The sequence below is a fragment of the Haliotis cracherodii genome, unplaced genomic scaffold (assembly GCF_022045235.1).
Source record: "Haliotis cracherodii isolate W230 unplaced genomic scaffold, xgHalCrac1.p SCAF_35, whole genome shotgun sequence".
Taxonomy (NCBI): domain Eukaryota; kingdom Metazoa; phylum Mollusca; class Gastropoda; order Lepetellida; family Haliotidae; genus Haliotis; species Haliotis cracherodii.
In genome coordinates, this window is record NW_027266292.1 from 1,535,661 (window position 1) to 1,557,538 (window position 21,878).

Here is a 21,878-nt window from a genome sequence, read left to right on the forward strand (position 1 = left end):
GGGCGAACCAGGATTCGAACGCACGATCACGGGTTTCTGGCATATCCAGGAGCACGGGTGTCCCAGTCGTCTAAGGCGCCGCGATTCGCTGTACAGAGTTGCGTCCCTTGGGCACGCCAGAAACCTATGATTGTGGGTTCGAATCTCGGTTTGCCTCGATTATGTTTCTAGGTTTGTCAGCACCATACCCGTGCTCGTGGGTTTCACCGTAGTGTAAACGTCTAAGACCTGCATCACTCTGGGCTTTCCTCCCACATTAAGCTGACACGCCCCGCGATATAACTGGAATATTGTTAAAAGCGGCGTTAAACCCAACTCACTCACTCACTCTGGCATATCCATGGGACGCAACTCGGTGAATTGCGGCTCCTTAGATGACTGGGCCACCGGTGCCCTGCTTGAAATGATCCGTGAACATCCTCCTGAAAGTGACGGTTGTAAACTGGACGGTTATGACGACAATAATAATATTACCTTCCTAATATTTGGCAAAGCAGGCATATTTCTTTTTAACTTATCTGTATTACACAAATACGTACTCAAACTCCACATACACAATTGATTGGCGTATTACTGTTTAAAATTGGACGTGAAAGTTGTTTTTGATTTGTTTAAATTTAATATGACTGCACTGGGAAATTAATGTTTCACATAAAAGAAGTTTTCATGAGTAAAGAACTTGTGTATAGTAGATTGGTTGGTTGGTTGGTTGGTTTGTTGTTTAACGCCGCACTCAGCAATATTCCAGCTATAAGACGGCGGTCTGTAAATAATCGAGTCTGGACCAGACAGTCCGCTGATTAATATCATGAGAACAGATCCACGCAATTGGGATTGATGTCATGCATCAACCAAGTCAGCGAGCCTGACCACCCGATCCCGTTATAGTCGCCTCTAACGACAAGCATAGTCGCCTTTTACAGCAAGCATGGCCGTATAGTAGATAAGTTGTCTTTCATGAAAAATCTATATTTGTTGGAAAACCTTTTAAGATGCATAAAATATAAACTGTATGATTTTGGAACAAAGTATTGTACGCACTGCATAGAATAGAAAGAATACATAGCATACAAAGGAAAAAGTATAAACTTGCTGAATGGACTGAAACAAATACAGGGGCATCAGTGCTTCGGATTGATGATGGTTTAGTGATGGTTTAGTAGTAGATGCCACTTGAACCACCACCACAGTCTGTTAGTAACGTACATCAGTAGTAGATGCCACATGGACCACCATCAAAGTCTGTTAGTAACGTACTTTAGTAGTAGATGCCACATGGACCACCACCAGTCTGTTAGTAACGTACATCATTAGTAGATACCACTTGAACCACCACCAGTCTGTTAGTAACGTACATCAGTAGTAGATGCCACATAGACCACCACCAGTCTGTTAGTAACGTACATCAGTAGTAGATGCCACATGGACCACCACCAAAGTTTGTTAGTAACGTACATCAGTAGATGCCACATGAACCACCACCAGTCTGTTAGTAACGTACATCAGTAGATGCCACATGAACCACCACCAGTCTGTTAGTAACGTACATCAGTAGATGCCACATGAACCACCCCCAGTCTGTTAGTAACGTACATCAGTAGATGCCACATGAACCACCACCAGTCTGTTAGTAACGTACATCAGTAGATGCAACATGGACCACCCCCAGTCTGTTAGTAACGTACATCAGTAGATGCCACGTGAACCACCATCAGTCTGTTAGTAACGTACATCAGTAGATGCCACATGGACCACCATCAAAGTCTGTTAGTAACGTACATCATTAGTAGATACCACTTGAACCACCACCAGTCTGTTAGTCACGTACATCAGTAGTAGATGCCACATGGACCACCACCAGTCTGTTAGTAACGTACATCAGTAGTAGATGCCACATGAACCACCACCAAAGTCTGTTAGTAACGTACATCAGTAGTAGATGCCACATGAACCACCACCAAAGTCTGTTAGTAACGTACATCAGTAGATGCCACATGAACCACCACCAAAGTCTGTTAGTAACGTACATCAGTAGATGCCACATGAACCACCACCAGTCTGTTAGTAACGTACATCAGTAGTAGATGCCACATGAACCACCACCAGTCTGTTAGTAACGTACATCAGTAGTAGATGCAACATGGACCACCACCAGTCTGTTAGTAACATACATCAGTAGATGCCACATGAACCACCATCAGTCTGTTAGTAACGTACATCAGTAGATGCCACATGAACCACCACCAGTCTGTTAGTAACGTACATCAGTAGATGCCACATGGACCACCACCAGTCTGTTAGTAACGTACATCAGTAGTAGATGCCACATGAACCACGACCAGTCTGTTAGTAACGTACATCAGTAGTAGATGCCACATGGACCACCACCAAAGTTTGTTAGTAACGTACATCAGTAGATGCCACATGAACCACCATCAGTCTGTTAGTAACGTACATCAGTAGATGCCACATGAACCACCACCAGTCTGTTAGTAACGTACATCAGTAGATGCCACATGAACCACCACCAGTCTGTTAGTAACGTACATCAGTAGATGCCACATAGACCACCACCAGTCTGTTAGTAACGTACATCAGTAGATGCCACATGAACCACCACCAGTCTGTTAGTAACGTACATCAGTAGATGCCACATAGACCACCACCAGCCTGTTAGTAACGTACATCAGTAGATGCCACATAGACCACCACCAGTCTGTTAGTAACGTACAAACAAAATCATCATCAATATGGACATCTACCAATATAGCGGCAATACAGTAAACTACGGTTACAACGAACACGCTTATAACGAACTAACGTTTTAGTCCCGACTATTTGTTGTAGTTATACTGTATATATGCTTATAACGAATTAAAATTAGTAGTCCTTTTGAGTTCGTTATAACAGTAGTTTACTGATTTTATCAGTATGATGCATCTGTAACAAAAAGCAATCAGTATTGAAACATTTGAAAATAAAGTTTCACATACATGTCGAACTGACTTTACAATAAACCTCAGGGACAGACACATTATAATACCTGCTGTGGCAACTAAATTCATTCTTCACATTAGGGCTGCCCGCGACGGGCACAATGCATCGTCGTTAGGAAGCAGCATTAGTGTATCTTGTTTGTTTGTTTGTTTGTTTGTTGTTTAACGCCGCACTCAGCAATATTCAAACTATATGACGGCGGTCTCTAAATAATCGAGTCTGGACCAGGCAACCCAGTGATTGACATCATGAGCATCGATCCACGCAATTGGGATCGATGACATGCATCAACCAAGTCAGCGAGCCTGACCACCCGATCCCGTTAGTCACCTCTAACGAAAAGCATATTCGCCTTTTATGACAAGCATGGGTTGCTGAAGACCTATTCTACCCCGATTCTTTGGTGTATCTAATGGTATACACAGGACACAAAAAACAATATTCAACGTCAGTTGTTATAGGTAACTGTATACCAATTGGCTTTTCAGAGCAATTCATTTACAGGAGAAATCATCAGGAGAAAAAACAAATAACAGCTGAGATGATAAAAAGTAAATGGAAGCTAAAACATATTTACAGTAAAATAATTTAAAAGAAATGAAAGGGGGCAATCATTTATCATATTTATAGACTGAGCATTTCCGATATAATATCTAACGAGAGGCAAACTACAACATACCAAGATTTTCTGTTAATTAATTACATATACAATAATAAATGTTATTGACCTCGCCAAGAACACAGTGCATTGTGAAAAATGGTCAATACAACTGGAATCGCATTAAATCTTTTCATTAATGCTTGACTTGATATGCATATATTGAATATATACTTTGGTAATAAATTAAAGCCTAATAATTAAAATCGAACAAGCCGCTGCCTCCTTTGGGGCGCTGCCACCAGCCGAGCCTCCTGTAACTCGGTCAGAAAAAGCTTGGCCTTAGTTTTAAGCCTTTTTGGAACTCCAGGAGCGCTGATGTAGTATTTATATAGTCGGAGGTCTGCATCCTTAAGTCTGAAACGACTCCCTTCACGCAAGAACTTTTGCCGCAGAGTCTCGATATCCTCCACATCACTGTCAATGCTGACGTTGTAAAGATGGCGGAGGACGGGGTTGACCACTGGGCTGGTTCCGGTTGAGACAGGAAGGTCGCGTAAAAACCTCCTCTCTTCGTCTTTGAGATGGTCGCTTGGGGTTCGCTCCGTGTATTTGACGGTGAGATCGTTTTTGAGTATATTATTTACTCTCTCCTGCAATCTCCGAGCCGAGTTCTTCAGTTCAACGTTATTGCTTTTCTTTGCGGCATACAACATATGAAGTCCCGTCGCAACAAATGAGTCCCCATTTGAACTCAGTTCTTGTTCTATCGTTTTTAGCTTATGCTTGAGAAATTCGTGTTTCAACTTAATGACAACACCAGGAAACTCGCCAATTTCTGTGATTCGGACTTGTTTGAGAGCTTGAAGGTCATCTTCATCCGAAATATCATCAAACGTGGCATCGCCTGCGTACTTCGATGGAAATTTGCGCAGAACGTTCTTCACGACTGACATGACCTCATCGCTGTCCCCCTTTACTGCTTCGTTCCATCGAAAGTTGAGCTCGTAATGAACCTTTTCCCTAAAACCTCTCCAGAGATCCTTCTCGTCAAGTACACTGCAAACAAGAAGGAAATATTGTACATATAGCAGTCACTGTGACTGGGAATTACGATCACCGTAGCGCGAAGATGGCTTTGTGTAACGCGGCCCAGGTCTGACAGCCCCATACATTCAGTTGCCTCGTACGATACGATAGGGGGACCAAGTCAAGCCCAAGGTGGACCGACTGAGACTCGCGATCTGATAGGACCAAAGTCACATATAAGTGAAATCATAAATGATGTTCACAGTTGCGACCCTAACTTGAAATTCCGTATCAGAAACATACCATTTCTTGTGGGTTTCGGGGCGGTCGGGTAGCCTTGTGGTTAAAGCGTTCGATCGTCACGCCGAAGGCCCGGGTTCGATTCTCGACATGGGTACAATGTGTGAAGGCCATTTCTGGTGTCCCCCGCCTCGATATTGCTGGAATATTGCTAAAAGCGGCTTAAAATCAAACTCACCCACTCACTGTGGAGGTGGATAAAATAGGGTCGAACGTTGCGTTCAAGATTCCGTGTTTATGTGGGTCTGATTGTAATCGCCCTGGTGGCTACATAGTGATTGCCCATTGAGATACCATGCCGCAATTCAACATGGACACCCCACTCAGACACAGAATACCGACTCCGAGCTTACGAGTCCTTGTTTTATGTCCTTTCTGCTTTTCTTCCTTTCGACAGGCAGGGTAACAACAAACCCCATCTACCAACGTGTTTTGATATGACGTAGCCAGGGATCGAATATCAAAGTATTTTAAACTCGGGGAAAAAACAGTAAGCAAAGCTGACCTACTAAGTTTGTAGTGAAACGATTAATCTATATCGAACATTATAGGTACACTGCAACTGTCAATGTGTCAAACGAAAAACATCAATGGAAAGTTCAGCTTTGATAGTTTGGATCGACGTGATACAATAAAACAAACTGACGCACTGATAAATGTTTTTGAATATATGATGCCAACGTCTAGAGACCCGTGAAGATCCGGGGTAGAATAGGTCTTTAACAGCAACCCATGCTTGCCGTAAAAAGCAACTCTGCTTGTCGTAAGAGGCGACTAACGGGATCGGGTGGTCAGGCTCGCTGACTTGGTTGATGCATGTCATTGATCCCAATTGCGTGGATCGATGCTCATGATATTAATCACTTGACCGTCTGGTCCAGACTCGATTATTTACAGACAGCCGTCATATAGCTGGAATATTGCTGGGTGTAGCGTTATACAACAAACCAAGCCAACGTCTAGAATAACCAAAAGCGTAAAAGGCAAGATAGCGGTGAAACATCTAAACAAAACAGACAAACGAGTGATGAAGTTGCGTGCGAAAGGATTCACAGCAAAACACTTTATTTCGCTCTGAATTCAGAGTTACTTTTCAACAACAAATCTACCGTCCCTGAGACATGGCTGCCATTCAAGGACACGTTTGCCCTCGTATCGAATCACTGCAACGCACAGGAATTCGATGATAGCTTGTATAACATAATATATTCGTAAAGAAAAATCAGAAAACCAATGAGAAACGTTTGCCGTGTTCAAGCCCCTGTAACGCCGTAACTTCCGTCCACCTTTTTCTTGTTTACCTCAGAGGCGCAGCATAGAGCTGATATTTGATGGTTGTTTTAAAATAAATACGAGGTAAGGTGACCACAGATGAACACGATTGTGCAGCCTATGGTTTGTTTAGCAAGTTCCAATAGGTTGAAATAAGTGACATTCATATTTCATGCGATATCGAGCTGTGATTCGAACTGAGTGCGAAATCTTGAATAAGAACCAAGATGGCGGGTGTCACTCGTTGTCTACATGAATATAGAGGGGTGTGATTGTTTTCTCTATACGATTATATTATGTTATACACGCTATCCTGTGCTGGAACGGTATGATCGTGGCAGTGTCTTGTAATATTTAAATATCCCTGACAGTTACAACTTTGTCATGTTTGACCTACCTTTTCAGCTTGTCATACACCTCTGGGATCAGAACCTGTACATCTGCACATGCGTAGTCTATCATTTCCGGTGTGAAATCTCTTGTGGCCCAATAGGCAGCATCGTTTTTGTACCATTTTGCCTGAATCAGACAAAGGAAGTTGTCAGCAAGCTTCTTACCCGTGTGGCATTGAGTTGGTACCAAGTAATGTTTGCTTCATTTCTTAAACAAAACACCATGTCCCAGCTTTATGGACTGGACAATCCAGTGATTACCATCATGAACATCGATCAACGCAAATGGATCCCGTTAGTCGCCTCTTCCGACAAGCATGGGTTGCTTATGATCAATTCAAGCCCAGATCTTCACAGGGGGTAGAAAACATGTGAAGAATGGTGAGCGAACTTTGTTTTTATGCCAAAGTCAGCAACATTCCAGTGATATCCGCCAACCAGTGACTAAAATCATGGGCAACGAACCATGGGATAGTCATCGGACATCGGGGTAGTTTGTAAATATCTCTTTGATTATCCCAACATCCCCCCCCCCCCCCCCCCATCCCCCCCCCCCCCCCCCCCCCCCCAGTACAGTATCTAGTGAAGTCAAATGTACACATTAAAGTCTCCTCTCCGCAGTTACGCATGACTTACTATAACATCATCTTTTCCCTCAAGGGAAGTGACGTCAGTGTACCGGCTGCAAACATCCATCAACTTCCGGGGAGTTGGGAGTTGTCTCCCTTCAGATTTTTCAATGATGAAAAGAGCCGTCTGTGGGACATAAGCCATGATGTCATCACGTCATATAACAAACCAATGGACGTTTACCACACCCAGGTACAGCATATAGGAGGACGTTAGATACTCCCTGATAAAACATAAAAAGGGACATTAATTTACCACAGTATATAGATGGTGTGTTTATACAAAGCAGACATATTAGTTGAGTGTTTGTACAAGGTAGACATATTCGTTGAGTGAGTGAGTGAGTATGGTTTTACGCCGCTTTTAGCAATATTCCAACAATATCACGGCGGGGGACACCAGAAATGGGCTTCACACATTGTACCCATGTCGGGAATCGAACCCGGGTCTTCGGCGTGACGAGCGAACACTTTAACCACTAGGCTACCCGACCGCCCCATATTCGTTGAGTGTTTGTACAGTGTATACATATTGGTGGGGTGTAATTATATTGTAGACCTTCGGATTGGGTATGTATATACAGTAGACACATGAATGGGATGTTTGAACACAGTAGCAATACAGGTGGGCTGTCGACACGTGTGTAAGACACATGGTTGACACATGAGTAAACATACAATAGACTAATGGGTAAGATGTTTGTTTACAGCAGTATATGGCTGGGATGTCTGCATGCAGAAGGCATATGGATGGGGTGTTTAAGGACTTTATTCGATAGTTTAAGTCAAAACAGTGAAATGGATAAGATCAAATATGTGCAGTATTTGTAAAGGAGAGAATGTGGGCCTATCATTTCACCTTACCTGCACGTCAAAGACATTGGTCAGCATGACATCAAACTGACACTTCAGGGCAGCGCTGTCATTATTACAGGCGTGAAATACCTGAAAATCACAGAAAAGATTATGATCGACTTCGTGGTGTGATGTGGGTTCACACATTATTTATTTCACGGCGTATCAGTTGAATTTGTGGTGGGGGTAGTTCAATGTTAAACAGGCCGAATACAATGTCTATGTATATATTTACATGTATATATGCATGTATTTACATACGTATATACGTACGTATGAACTCATACATGTCCAGATGACTTGATGTGCGTCCGACTAGAGAATGTACGCGTAAATTACTTAAAAAACCTGCACTAGGCTAACTGAAAAAGATAGTTTTGATGATGGACTGAATGCCTAATCATTGTCACCATTTTATCTCGTCATACATAAAGTGTTTTCCTTTTTAATCATTTGTTGATTTTTCCATCAATAACATATATCTGAAAAGGTATATCAAAAGTCAAATAGAATTCAAATTTGTGAGGCTGAAACTGCAGCCACCCAACGACAGTCTTTGAGGTCATGTTTGAGTGTGTGTGTGTCCATTCAGAGACGTTGATTGCATTAATAACTTGACAAACATACCTTGACGATGTTTCCATTTTCCAAAAACGACTTCAGTCGGCCCTCAGTGAAGACCTTTGGCTCGGCGAACACATTGAACAGGTAGACAAAACCGTCGAGTTTGGCAACCTGGAGGAGGGTGAGAGGGCCCTTCTTTCCGAGATTGATTCCCTCACAGTCAATAGCAACGACAGATTCCCGAAGGAGGTCATCGACGGCCTTGACGCAGTCATCGACGTTTTCCACAACCTTGTGACGGACGCCTTGTTCTGCCATCTGAAATATATGTCATGTGGACAAGGCGTCCGACCTCGGATCAGAAGAGGTGCGTGTGTGTGCGTGCGTGCGTGCGTGCGTGCGTGCGTGTGTGAATTTGGTTAACACCGCGTTGAAGTATTTCGGCATATCACGGCGTATCAGTATGTGGGAGGAAAGCCCGAAGTGATGCAGGTCTTTTTATAACCTTGCTGGAACCACATTCATTGGTTTCTGTCAGACCTAAGGGACGTAACTCTGTAAGGCTAAGTGTGGCTTCGAATTCTTATTCCAGTGTGCTGAATACCCCTCACAACTAACTGCACTATCGACCGATGTGTGATCAAATGAACAGCACCGGGGGCAAATCGTTACATTCAGACCCGAATCATTGAGAATGCGATGCTCTTTTACGACTCCATGATAGTTGATATATATACCTACGGTGTAGGCGCGGTGGGGTAGGCTTGTGGTTAAAGCGTTCGCTCGTCACGCCGAAGGCCCGGGTTCGATTCCCCACATGGGTATAAATAATGTGTAAAGCCAAATACTGGTGTCCCTCGCTGTGATACTTCTATTGCTAAAAATGTCGTTAAACCATTCCCACTCACTTGCAGTGTACCCGCCGTGGCGATCAATGCAAACGGGCAATCCGCCAAATACGCGACACTGAACAGTAAACAGCTTTGTCCACCAGAACACAAACCGAAAGTTGAAACACAAAGAAGAGTGTGTTTGGGTTACACCATGACGACTCGGTTATAACAATCGATAACATTTGTTTGACAACTTACCTCTATGATGCGCCAAGTACAATTGTCGCATGACAGCTGACGTATTCATCTCGTGATATGTGAACCATTGAATCACTGTGTGATCATTACACGCTAGACTGATGATTCAGCGCGACGGAAAATTATAGTGAATAGAACCTCGTTAACCTACAATTATTATTTTTTTAAACTTGGGGTGGTAGTGGGGGTGTGAGAGGCAACCGTTTAATGCGCCGCAATTCGTTGTGCAAAGTTGAATATCTGAGGCGTGTCAGAATCCTCATGGTGGGGTTCGAATTCCAAATTTGCCCAAATTAATTTAAAAGGTTTGTCAGCACCATATCCGTGCTCGTGGGTTTCACTTAAGTGGAAATATGGCCTGAAAGTGTAATTGTTTTGTACTTATATCTAGACATGTAATAAGGGCATTCGATTGAACAACGTTAAAGTAATTTAAATGCAGATATCGTCTAAATACTGGACGACAAATGGCGTTTGTCTTTAAGATAAAATAAAACATTTTTTTTTTAAATTAATCCCCATGTTTTATTTAATTAGTACGTCCGATTTACTATGAGATTTACTAAAGGGGGCTTTTGGGGATAATGACCCCAAAACAAAAAAGGAATAATACTATGACAGTTTTTTCCTTAACACTTTCCTTTCACGTGAAATCCCTTGAGTAAATTTAAACACACGCTGAATGTATTGTATTCAGCAACGTCGACACTGTAGTTCTTTCATGGCAACCCGCCCATGACGACGAGTGACTGAATGCGTGTTGCTACAGACAGGATTACAGACAGTAATAGATCTGGTGATCAACAAACGACCCAGCCGTTGGAGCACCGTGACCTACAACCACCCGAACCTCTGTCGGCTTACAGGACAAGAAAGGTCCCAAGGGACCAGGGCTGGGACGGGTAACTCGGATACCCGGGTCGGGTGGGGACTGAGTAGGACCTGGACCCGTGGTTAGTCACGTCATATATTGTTTTATGACAAAAAATATCTAGAACTCTATCGTAACACTACAAGCCACTAATATTCGCATTTCTTTCTGACTATGCACCAATTCCTCTTGATTTTTCATATGGTTGAATAAATAAACTTAATTTAACTTCATTGTATGAAAGACCAGATTGTTCAATACATCTAAATACGTTTTGCCAGGGCAATGCTAAAAATGTTCCCAATCGGACATTTGGAGATACGCCTGAGACATAGAGAGGGTACCCGGGTAGGGTCGGGTAATAGGGAGGTGGGTACCCGGGTAGTTAATTGTCCCAGCCCTACAAGTGACCCTCCCCACATGTTCAAGGTCTTTCTGTATAAATTAAAACTTACCGGAATCCAGAGCCAACAAACGATGCACGTATATGATCGAGCTTTGTCCAGAGTGAGTACAGCCCTTATCGATCGACATAAACAGTATCTAAATACTGCGAACACTATTCATGCCATATTGTTGAATCAAAACAGAAACTAAATACTCAGAAACTCATTTCCAAGAAGTGTGACCTAGACTAACGCTTTATCTCTGAAAATATATAATTCTTTATAGAAACATATAACTCCATTTCAATTGAAAAGGATCCCCAGTGAGATGGGAGATTCAGAACCTTTGGAAAATCTAGACTTGCTTCATTTTGGACTTTTGCATTACAGTAAGGCTTAGCGAAAGGGAAAATGAAAAGGTTCGGGGACTGTGAGACAGGCTATTGTGTAATCTCACGCTGGTATCTGCGCACGACACACACCCTTCATACACTGAAGAGGGCGACCTAGCTCGCTATCCTAACTTTGTATGTCAACATTTTCCAGGTTGCTATCTAAGTTTATCTATCTGTTGAGTAATCGCCAACAAAACCAAGCGTGTGATCAAGAGACAGACGATCTTGCATGGAGGAAAATGTGCTTACGCCTAGTGTGTGACTTGAAAATACTTCTTTAACATTAATTACTGTTGAGTGAGTGAGTGAGTGAGTTGGGTTTAACGCCGCTTTTAACAGTATTCCAGTTATATCGCGGCGTGTCAGCTGAATATTGAAGGAAAGCCCGAAGTGATGCAGGTCTCAGACGTTTACCACTTCGGTGAAACCCACGAGCACGGGTATGGTGCTGACAAACCTGGAAACATATTCGGGGCGAACCTGGATTCGAACCCACAATCATAGGTTTCTGGCGTGCCAAAGGGACGCAACTCTGCACAGCGATAATTACTGTTGAGGGGGCGGTCATTCGTTATAGAGTGGGTCAGAGAGAATCAGGGGAGGGTCACCCAAAAATATGGAGTGAGTGAGTGAGTATGTTTTTACGCCGCTTTTGGCACTATTATTCCAGCAATATGACGGCGGGGGACACCAGAAATGAGCTTCACACATTGTACCCGTGTCAGGAATCGAACCCGGGTCTTCGGCGTGACGAGCGAACGCTTCATCCACCAGGCTACCTGACCGCCCCCAGTCTCTTGGAGAGTTTCATGAAAAATAACACTTATATAAGGAAAGATTAAGTCTCGTGAAAAAATGAAGAAGGACATAAAAGAATGACAAGTCTTGGTGGAAGGGGTGGGTTGGTATTTTCAGTACATAAGTACCTCAGAAACCTCTGAGACAACCCCACCCCCATCCCACCCCCAAAGCGGTCCCTAATTCTGTTTATATTTGTGTTGTTGTTTTTTTATTTCCCGTTGGTCAAGAATTAAGTCCCGTCTAAATATAATAAATAACTGTTTTCATATCTCCATCCAGTCACTATTCTGACTGTAGCATTCCGCTCTGGAGAAATCAGAATAAATAAAAGCGACAAAATTCATTCCATAATCACAAAAAGAGTCCATTTACGATTCTGACTCTTTCATGAGCATGTGTTTATTAATCACTATCAAACAGTGAGGACACGAGGTGTTCGCGAAAAGGTGAGCGTATCCTGTCCCACCTGTCACAAACACATGCAAACACACGGGAACATTTGGGACATTTTGGATGTCAATATCGGACATCAGTTTCGTTACTGATGCATCACTGAACAAAAAATTAAAATCGTCGCTGTATTTTATCGGCAGGATATTAGAAGAGGAGAGGATACTGCCTCTAGTTTTGTTTATACTGCTTTGTAAGAGCTCAGTTTGTCCACCCTGATAAGGTTTTCAGCAACCAATGCTTGTCGTAGGAGGCGACTAACGGGATCGGATGGTCAGGCTCGCTGACTTGATTGATGCATGTCATCGGTCACAATCACTGGATTGACTGGTCCAGACTCGATTATTTACAGACAGCCGTTACATAGCTGGAATATTGCTGAGCGCGACGTTAAACAACAAACCAACCAACCACCCTTATTAAACACTCAGCACCGACTCAGCAGCCGTTTCGCTGCAAAAACGATACGATATCCGGGCTACAATTGATCCTCAGCAACCCATCTTTTCATAAGGGATGGCAAACGGGATCGGGTGGTCAGGCTTATTAACTTGACTGATGCATGTCATCGTATCCCATAAGCCTAGATCGATGTTCATTATGTTAATCACTGGTTTATCTGGTCCATACTGTATTATTTACAGACCGCCGTCAAATAGCTGAGAGTGATGTTTAAAAGAAAGTGACCTTTAAGAAAAAACAAACAGAGACTGTTTCTTGTCAATTGAAATACATACATTGTGTATAATACCAGGCTATTTCATAACAATATACCCTAATGCCTCAATATCTGCACCATCACAAATTAGTATGTACAGTCCCACTATCACTATACATCATCCCAAGATCAGGATGTAACTCCATCTCACTATGAGTATATACCATATTACTTTCAGTGTATGCAATCTCATTGTTAGTATATGCCACCTCATTGTGAGTACATATCATCTCACTATCAATATATACCGTCTCACTATGAGCATATAACACCACACTTGGGGGCACCGGTGGCCCAGTCGTCTAAGGCGCCGCGATTCGCTGTGCAGAGTTGCGTCCATTTGGCACGCCAGAAACCTATGATTGTGGGTTCGAATCCAGGTTCGCCCCGATTGTGTTTCTAGGTTTGTCAGCACCATACCCGTGCTCGTGGGTTTCACCGAAGTGGTAAACGTCTGAGACCTGCATCACTTCGGGCTTTCCTCCCACATTAAGCTGACACGCAGCGATGTAACTGGAATACTGTTAAAAGCGGCGTTAAACCCAACTCACTCACTCACTAACACCACACTTTGGGTATATACCACCTCACTATGAATATATACTTACTCACTGTCAGTATATACCATATATACCATTACTTCCAGTATATACCATCTAACTTTCAGTATATATCATCTCTCTCTCAGTGTATACCACCTCACTTTCAGTATATACCATCTCATTATAAGTATATATCACCTCACTATCGGTATATACTACCATCTCACTATCAGTATGCACTATCGCACTATCTGTTTATACTATTTCACTATTAGCATATACTACCTTACTATCAGTTGATACCATCTAACTATCAGTATATACTATCTCACTATCAGTAGATACTATCTCACTGTTAGTATATCCTATCTCACTATCACTCTATACTATCTCACTATCAGTATATACTATCCTAGTATCAGCATATACAACCTCACTATCGGTATATACTATCTCACTATAAGTATATACCATCTCACTATCAGTATATAGCACCTCAATATCAGTATCCACCACCTCAATATCAGTTTATACCACCTCAATATCAGTAGATTATATCTCACTATCAGCATATACTATCTCACTATCAGTATATACCATCTTACTATCAGTTTATACAACCTCAATATCAGTAGATTATATCTCACTATCAGTATATACTATCTCACTATCAGTATATACCATCTTACTATGAGTATATACCACCTCAATATCAGTAGACACTATCTCACCATCAGTATACCACCTCAATATCGGTAGACACTATCTCACTATCAGTTTATACCACCTCAATATCAGTAGATTATATCTCACTATCAGTATATACTATCTCACTATCAGTATATTCCATCTTACTATCAGTATATACCACCTCAATATCAGTAGATACTATCTCTCTGTTAGTATATACAACCTCAATATCAGTAGATACTACCTCACCATCATTAAGTACTATCCCTCACCATCAGTATATACTACCTCACTATCAGTTAATTCTACCATCTCCCTAACAGTATACACCCCTTCACTATCAGTATGTACCATCTCCCTATCACTATATACCGCCTCACTATCAGTTTACACTACCTCACTATCAGTTAATACCGCCATCTCACCATCAGTTAATTCTACCATCTCCCTATCAGTATACACCCCTTCACTATCAGTATGTACCACCTCCCTATCACTAGATACCGCCTCACTATCAGTTTATACTACCTCCCTATCAGTATATACCGCTTCACCATCAGTTTATACTACCTCACTATCAGTTTATATAGTTTATTATCTCAATAACGTTGAAGACGATGAAACTGCGACAAACTACGCAACAGAACATCGCTCTCAGGATATCCCGACATATAATGGGACGTTTACAATAAGAGTCTAAAAAAGAAAACAATTTAACGCTTGGAATAAAGTACCAATGCCATGATGATAAACGCAGTGATCATATGCAATTTGTGCATACGATGGAAATATCGTGTACGATATTCTGTGTTGAAAATACCACAAAGAAAAGATTTACAAAGTCCCATGTATAAATGTACAGAAAAATAATTAACACTTGGAATAAAGTACCAATGCCATGATGATAAACGCAGTGATCATATGCGATTTGTGCATACGATGGAAATATCGTGTACGATATTCTGTGTTGAAAATACCACAAAGGAAAGATTTACAAAGTCCCATGTATAAATGTACAGAAAAATAATTAACGCTTGGAATAAAGTACCAATGCCATGATGATAAACGCAGGGCACACATTCAGCGTAACTCAGAAAAGAAAATTGGGTACTGCAAACCCATACGAAACACACGTAAAGTATTAATTGAAGTCGGTAAAAATACGGAAAGCTTTAAGGGCCATATGTTTTTTGTGTTTTTTTTCTTGAAATTTCAAGATACATACAAAGTTGAAATTTCAAGATAATAACTTGAAATTTCAACTGAGTATCTTGAAGTTTCAACTTAGTGTCTTGAAATTTCAACTTAGTATCTTGAAATTTCAAGATAGAATCGAAAAAATATATAAACAAATGCCCCTAAAAGGCTTCCGTATAAAAAAGCACTGTCAGCATGAAAAACGTCATGGCAGAATGGACAAGTATGTGGCAAGGCGGCAGAATGAACAAGTATGTGGGAAGGTGGCAGAATGGACAAGTATGTGTGAAGGTGGCAGAATGAACAAGTATGTGGCAAGGCGGCAGAATGGACAAGTATGTGGGAAGGCGGCAGAATGGACAAGTATGTGGGAAGGTGGCAGATTGGACAAGTATGTGGGAAGGGTGGTAGAATGGACAAGTATGTGGGAAGGTGGCAGAATGGACAAGTATGTGGGAAGGTGGCAGATTGGACAAGTATGTGGGAAGGGTGGTAGAATGGACAAGTATGTGGGAAGGGTGGCAGAATGGACAAGTATGTGGGAAGGGTGGCAGAATGGACAAGTATGTGGGAAGGGTGGCAGAATGGACAAGTATGTGGGAAGGCGGCAGAATGGACAAGTATGTGGGAAGGGTGGCAGAATGGACAAGTATGTGGGAAGGGTGGCAGAATGGACAAGTATGTGGGAAGGGTGGCAGAATGGACAAGTATGTGGGAAGGCGGCAGAATGGACAAGTATGTGGGAAGGGTGGCAGAATGGACAAGTATGTGGGAAGGGTGGCAGAATGGACAAGTATAGGGGAAGGTGGCAGAATGGACAAGTATGTGGGAAGGGTGGCAGAATGGACAAGTATGTGTGAAGGTTGCAGAATGGACAAGTATGTGGGAAGGGTGGCAAAATGGAGAAGTATGTGTGAAGGGTGGCAGAATGGACAAGTATGTGGGAAGGGTGGCAGAATGGACAAGTATAGGGGAAGGTGGCAGAATGGACAAGTATGTGGGAAGGGTGGCAGAATGGACAAGTATGTGTGAAGGTTGCAGAATGGACAAGTATGTGGGAAGGGTGGCAAAATGGAGAAGTATGTGTGAAGGGTGGCAGAATGGACAAGTATGTGGGAAGGCGGCAGAATGGACAAGTATGTGGGAAGGTGGCAGAATGGACAAGTATGTGGGAAGGTAGCAGAATGGACAAGAATGTGGGAAGGGTGGCAGAAGGGACAAGTATGTGGGAAGGTGGCAGAATGGACAAGTATGTAGGAAGGTGGCAGAATGGAGAAGTATGTGGGAAGGTGGCAGAATGGACAAGTATGAAGGAAGGTGGCAGAATGGACAAGTATGTAGGAAGGTGGCAGAATGGACAAGTATAGGGGAAGGGTGGCAAAATGGACAAGTATGTGGGAAGGGTGGCAAAATGGACAAGTATAGGGGAAGGTGGCAGAATGGACAAGTATGTGGGAAGGCGTTTGAATGGACAAGTATGTGGGAAGGTGGCAGAATGGACAAGTATGTGGGAAGGTGGCAGAAGGGACAAGTATGTGGGAAGGTGGCAGAATGGACAAGTATGTGGGAAGGTGGCAGAATGGACAGGTATGTGGGAAGGTGGCAGAATGGACAAGTATGTGGGAAGGTGGCAGAATGGACAAGTATGTGGGAAGGGTGGCAGAATGGACAAGTATGTGGGAAGGGTGGAAGACTGGAAAAAACAACATTTCCGAAAATTGTTTTCGAATAAATATTTTGCTAACAAAATCAAATTCCCGGATCAAACTATCGAAGGAATACTGATGCAGTCGATGTATACACATAATGGAATGTTGTTTGAACTGCATATGACCTTGTCGATTGCATGTTATGCACAATGAGGTGTGCATGGCATGTGCTTTCGCATAACGACAGAACTGAATGAATAACCGTGTGAAAGATTGCAAAAGAATGAGCAGGAAAATGCGAACAATAGAAGAAGGGTGAACAGGGGAGAGTAGCAGCAGAAACCACAAGAGTATCGGAAGACATTTGGGAAGGTTGAAAGAAGAATGGGCAATATATACTATTCAAAAGATGTTAAGAAATCCCGATTCTTTCATATTACAATAGTTAAAATAACATGCCATGTTCGCGAAAAGGTAAGCATTTCCTGCCCCACATGTGCCATGTGCTGTGCACCCCCTAAATAAACACATGGTTCAAGTCAAAATATGGAATTACATCGGACATCATTTTTGTCATTGATGCGTGAACCCGTGAAGATCCGGGATAGAATAGGTCTTCATCAACCCATGCTTGCCGTAAATGGCGACTATGCGTGTCGTAACAAACAACAAACAAACAAACAAACACTGATGCGGGAAATTTGGAAACGCCCTTGACATGTACCATACACCTTTTTCAAAGCAAAGCACGGGCATAGGAGGTAATAAACAGTTGGGTTGGTCGAGGATAAAGTTTCCGATTGGGAAAACATGGCATGCAGTTTCTCATAACGCAAAAGCATAAGATATATATGTTTGTGTGCACAAATGATTAAAGACTTCAGACAGATCGAAACCATGATAAGTCCTCGTGAGAAAGACGCATGTCCTGAAAGTGCTATTTGATTTAAAGGCGCCTGTATGAGTCTACAAAAATATGTTTGGCTTTAATTTTTTAAAGAAAAAGTAGACCCCGCGTTTAGAGGGACCGTCCCAAAAGCTGGTTCACGTAATAGTAAAGATATTGATATCATGGTGAGGCATATACTACTGTTTAAATTCTTGTGAGTAGTATTTGTACGTCGAAGGTTCGAATCCCAGGATGTTTATCCCCCACCCCACCCCAATAGTTTGAGTAGCAATACTAATTTATTTAATTACATGAAACACCCACACTAGACTTTCTTAAAGGGAATGAATTAATAAATGAATCCAACTCAAGTCTAGAATGTTTTGGCAAGTCTAGTTTACATCATCTCTAGGAAATGAAACACTGCTCTATTTGGGTTTGATTTTATATTTTGTAGATACATATTTTTAAATAAGATAACTTTATTTCTGGGACTGATCGACTAATCAAAAAACAGGTTTGAAGAATGTTTGACCAAAACAGCCAATCAAATCGCTGTTCACTTGCGCCGCCAGGTCACCACAGTTCAAGTTTCTGGCCAGGCGATAAGAAATTGCCTGTATGCAGCCCATCTGGGGCGTCCCCACGAACGTCATGCGACGTCATGCGACGTCATGCATGTTGCTATATAAGTGCAATAATCTTGGACGCGACGTAAACCCCATTTCACCTCGCCTGTCCCATCACACGACACCTCTTTGTATTTCTGTGATCTTCTGATGTATTCGAATATCCCCTAACTTGTTTTCAGAGCATATTGTTCAAAGAGGAAGCTCTTAATTATTCCCAACAAGGTCATATTTAAATCAAATTATAAAACAAAATTAAAAATAACTTTAAAAAAAACAATTTAAAAAATAATGAAGGTATCAGTGAATGAAACGTATAGGAACAATGAAACAAACATGAAATTACACAATAGTCAGAATACTTTTGAAATGCTCTTGTTCGTTGCCATATAATTTCAATCTCAAGTAAATCACGTGATATCTGCGTTGTATCACATATAAAGTCCACATACGACACCAGCCTTTCAGACACGCGTCAGTTTTCAACATGGATTGCCGTCTCTGTTTGTTGCTGCTCTTTGTTTGTGCGGTGGTCTACACCCAAGGTATGTCTTGTAGAGAATGACTCGATGACCTTCAGAAATTTGTCTGAGTGAGTGGGTGAGTTTAATGCTGCTTTAAACAGTATTCCAGTTATATCACGGCTTGTCAGCATAAAGGCCCGACGTGATGCAGGTCAGACGTTTACCACTTTTGTGAAACCCACAAGACTGAGTAAGTATGGCTTTACGCCGCTTTTAGCAATATTCTAGCAATATCACGGCAGGGGACACCAGAAATGGGCTTCACACAATGTACCCATGTCGAGAATCGAACCCGGGTCTTCATCGTGACGAGAGAACGCTTTAACCTCTAGGCTACCCGACCGCCCCGAAACCCACAATAGCTGATACATCAGGGTGAAGCGGAATTTCAAGTTAGGGTCGCAACTGTGGACATCATTTATGATTTCACTTATATGTGACTTTGGTCCTATCAGATCGCGAGTCTCAGTCGGTCCACCTTGGGCTTGACTTGGTCCCCCTATCGTATCGTACGAGGCAACTGAATGGGTGGGGCTGTCATGCCTGAGCCGCGTTACGCAAAGCCATCTTCGCGCTACGGTGATCGTAGTTCCCAACCTTTAACACTGACTTATGATAGTCGTAGCGCTAAGATCGCTTTGTGGAACGGCGCCCTGATGCCTCAGATGAATCATAATGAGTTTATTTTCAAGTTTTTTAACAGCAATTGGTCAGCAATATACGCACCTAAGAATACAACTTTTTACTTATTTTCATGCCGTTCAAGGAAACGTTCAAACTCATTGAAATCAGATTTGTAAATCCGATACGATGTCACACTGCGTGAAGAACGTGTCTGGCGAACCCAGAGCCAAGTTTGACCGGCAAATCAATAGGAAGTGACGGTTCATGGGCGAATCAGATGTCAGTTTTTTAAATCTCGATTCGGAAATTTTGATTTTAACATTACATCTAGATAATGCGAACTGAACACAAATATTCCTTAGATGGTATACAACGAGGAAATGACGCGGATTCTGTATCTACATTCGGAACTGTTCGTTTACGAGATACAGAAATCAGATTTCCTGTTCTGAATGGTTCGCCAACTCGAACAGGGAAGATAAATGAATCGACGCTGATGGACAGTTCACCTGACGCGACCTTCTTTGGAGGTGTCTCCAGATCTGCAGGCAGAACGGTATCGTATCGGAGAGAAAGGGCTGATGTTAATGATATTGAAGCAGCGTTGACAATTCCAAACTGAAATTCCATCATTGATTCAGTCTGACATTAACTCCTGTTTACCTAGGTTCTCAAGGTATTACGCGCCAGCACCAACTGTTGATGACGCAGCTTCAGAAGATGGATGAGAAGTTGGACACTCTTGTTGACACGGGTATTCATCGTCGATATCTTTACACAGAGAGAAAGAGAGAGAGAGCGAGAGAGAGAGAGTGTGTGTGTGTGTGTGTGTGGAGAGAGAGAGAGAGAGAGAGAGAGAGAGAGAGAGAGAGAGAGAGAAGGACGTTTGCAAATTGAGCCGTGAAATTGGAAGGTACGTTAGACAAGAAATACGTATCATTTTATGTACATTGTGTTACCGAAAGGGCAGACCACATCTACCCTTTTGGCAAACACCTGGTGTCAGTACAAAATTTGAACGCCCAATGGAATCTGTTTCGGCGGATAATCCAGATAATGCTTATTCTCTGGCGTTTTATGTTAAGGCAAACCGTGAACTAGACTTGTGTGAATCAATTTATGGAAAATTAACAAAGACATTATTATAATTGCGAATGAATTTTCAGTGAAGGATTTCAAGTCTGACTTGAAACAAAATGGCAAAGGGAACACACAAAACCAAACGGAGAAATCTGACAAAGAAGTGACTGATGAGGGGGAATATGATGAAGAGGATTATGACGAAGAAGATGAGTCTGATGAAGAAAAGCCAGACATTCCGACAGAATCTAATGAATGGGGAACGACTAATGCGGGCGCCATTGCAATTGCTGAGGAAAAAAAAAAGCAAGAACTACAAAAAAAGAAAACTCAAGAGTTCCTGAAAAGGTTCTTGGGTGGATCCCCCGGGAATGATGGAGGCAACAGGGGTCTGCTCTTCGGGTAGCCGAACGGTCATCAGAATAAAGCCTGACCTAGTCAGGTAATGATGGTGATATTCTTCTTCTCGGTGGGGGCACGGATGTAGTATAGTCTCGAGCAAAGGCAAGCTAAGTGCTGTTCGTCACTTCGGCGGTCCAGAAAGCTCTAGCCGTGGGCTCGAATGCCGCTTCGACCTGATTGTGTTTTTAGGTTTGTCAACACCTTGTCGATGTTCGTGGGTCTCACTAAAGTGGTAAACGTCCGAGACCTGCATCACTTCGGGCTTTCCTCCCACAATAAGCTGACACGCCGTGATAAAACTGAA

The 21,878-nt window shown here is 42.4% G+C and overlaps 3 protein-coding genes across 3 annotated transcripts; 2 read left to right on the plus strand and 1 right to left on the minus strand.

Moving 5' to 3' along the window:
• Positions 1-42: 42 nt before the first annotated feature.
• On the minus strand, positions 43-11,165 carry LOC139477763 (uncharacterized). Its single transcript, XM_071260175.1, has 6 exons — positions 11,054-11,165; positions 8,700-8,954; positions 8,082-8,162; positions 7,225-7,344; positions 6,594-6,715; positions 43-4,654 (listed from the first exon to the last, which is right to left on the minus strand). Exons 2-6 carry the CDS (start codon positions 8,952-8,954, stop codon positions 3,856-3,858), a joined length of 1,377 nt encoding a protein of 458 aa, XP_071116276.1. The 5' UTR covers positions 11,054-11,165; the 3' UTR covers positions 43-3,855.
• Positions 11,166-15,992: 4,827 nt separating this feature from the next.
• On the plus strand, positions 15,993-16,637 carry LOC139477720 (uncharacterized). The gene has a single exon (XM_071260116.1). The coding sequence runs from the start codon at positions 15,993-15,995 to the stop codon at positions 16,635-16,637; it is 645 nt and encodes a 214-aa protein (XP_071116217.1).
• Positions 16,638-19,431: 2,794 nt separating this feature from the next.
• Positions 19,432-21,578, plus strand: LOC139477760 (uncharacterized). The gene is made up of 3 exons (XM_071260169.1): positions 19,432-19,489; positions 20,760-20,846; positions 21,259-21,578. Exons 1-3 carry the CDS (start codon positions 19,432-19,434, stop codon positions 21,576-21,578), a joined length of 465 nt encoding a protein of 154 aa, XP_071116270.1.
• Positions 21,579-21,878: the final 300 nt, after the last annotated feature.

Bases quoted from the DNA above. Each gene is read 5' to 3' on its own strand.
- LOC139477763 (XM_071260175.1), bottom strand. From the start codon at position 8,954: ATGGCAGAACAAGGCGTCCGTCACAAGGTTGTGGAAAACGTCGATGAC. The intron at 7,345-8,081 runs GTAAGGTGAAAT...TATGTCCCACAG, and splicing joins CCAATGTCTTTGACGTGCAG to ACGGCTCTTTTCATCATTGA. The intron at 6,716-7,224 runs GTAAGTCATGCG...TGTCTGATTCAG, and splicing joins AGGGAAAAGATGATGTTATA to GCAAAATGGTACAAAAACGA.
- LOC139477720 (XM_071260116.1), top strand. From the start codon at position 15,993: ATGGACAAGTATGTGGCAAGGCGGCAGAATGAACAAGTATGTGGGAAG.
- LOC139477760 (XM_071260169.1), top strand. From the start codon at position 19,432: ATGGATTGCCGTCTCTGTTTGTTGCTGCTCTTTGTTTGTGCGGTGGTC. The intron at 19,490-20,759 runs GTATGTCTTGTA...CTGTTTACCTAG, and splicing joins TGCGGTGGTCTACACCCAAG to GTTCTCAAGGTATTACGCGC. The intron at 20,847-21,258 runs GTATTCATCGTC...ATGAATTTTCAG, and splicing joins GGACACTCTTGTTGACACGG to TGAAGGATTTCAAGTCTGAC.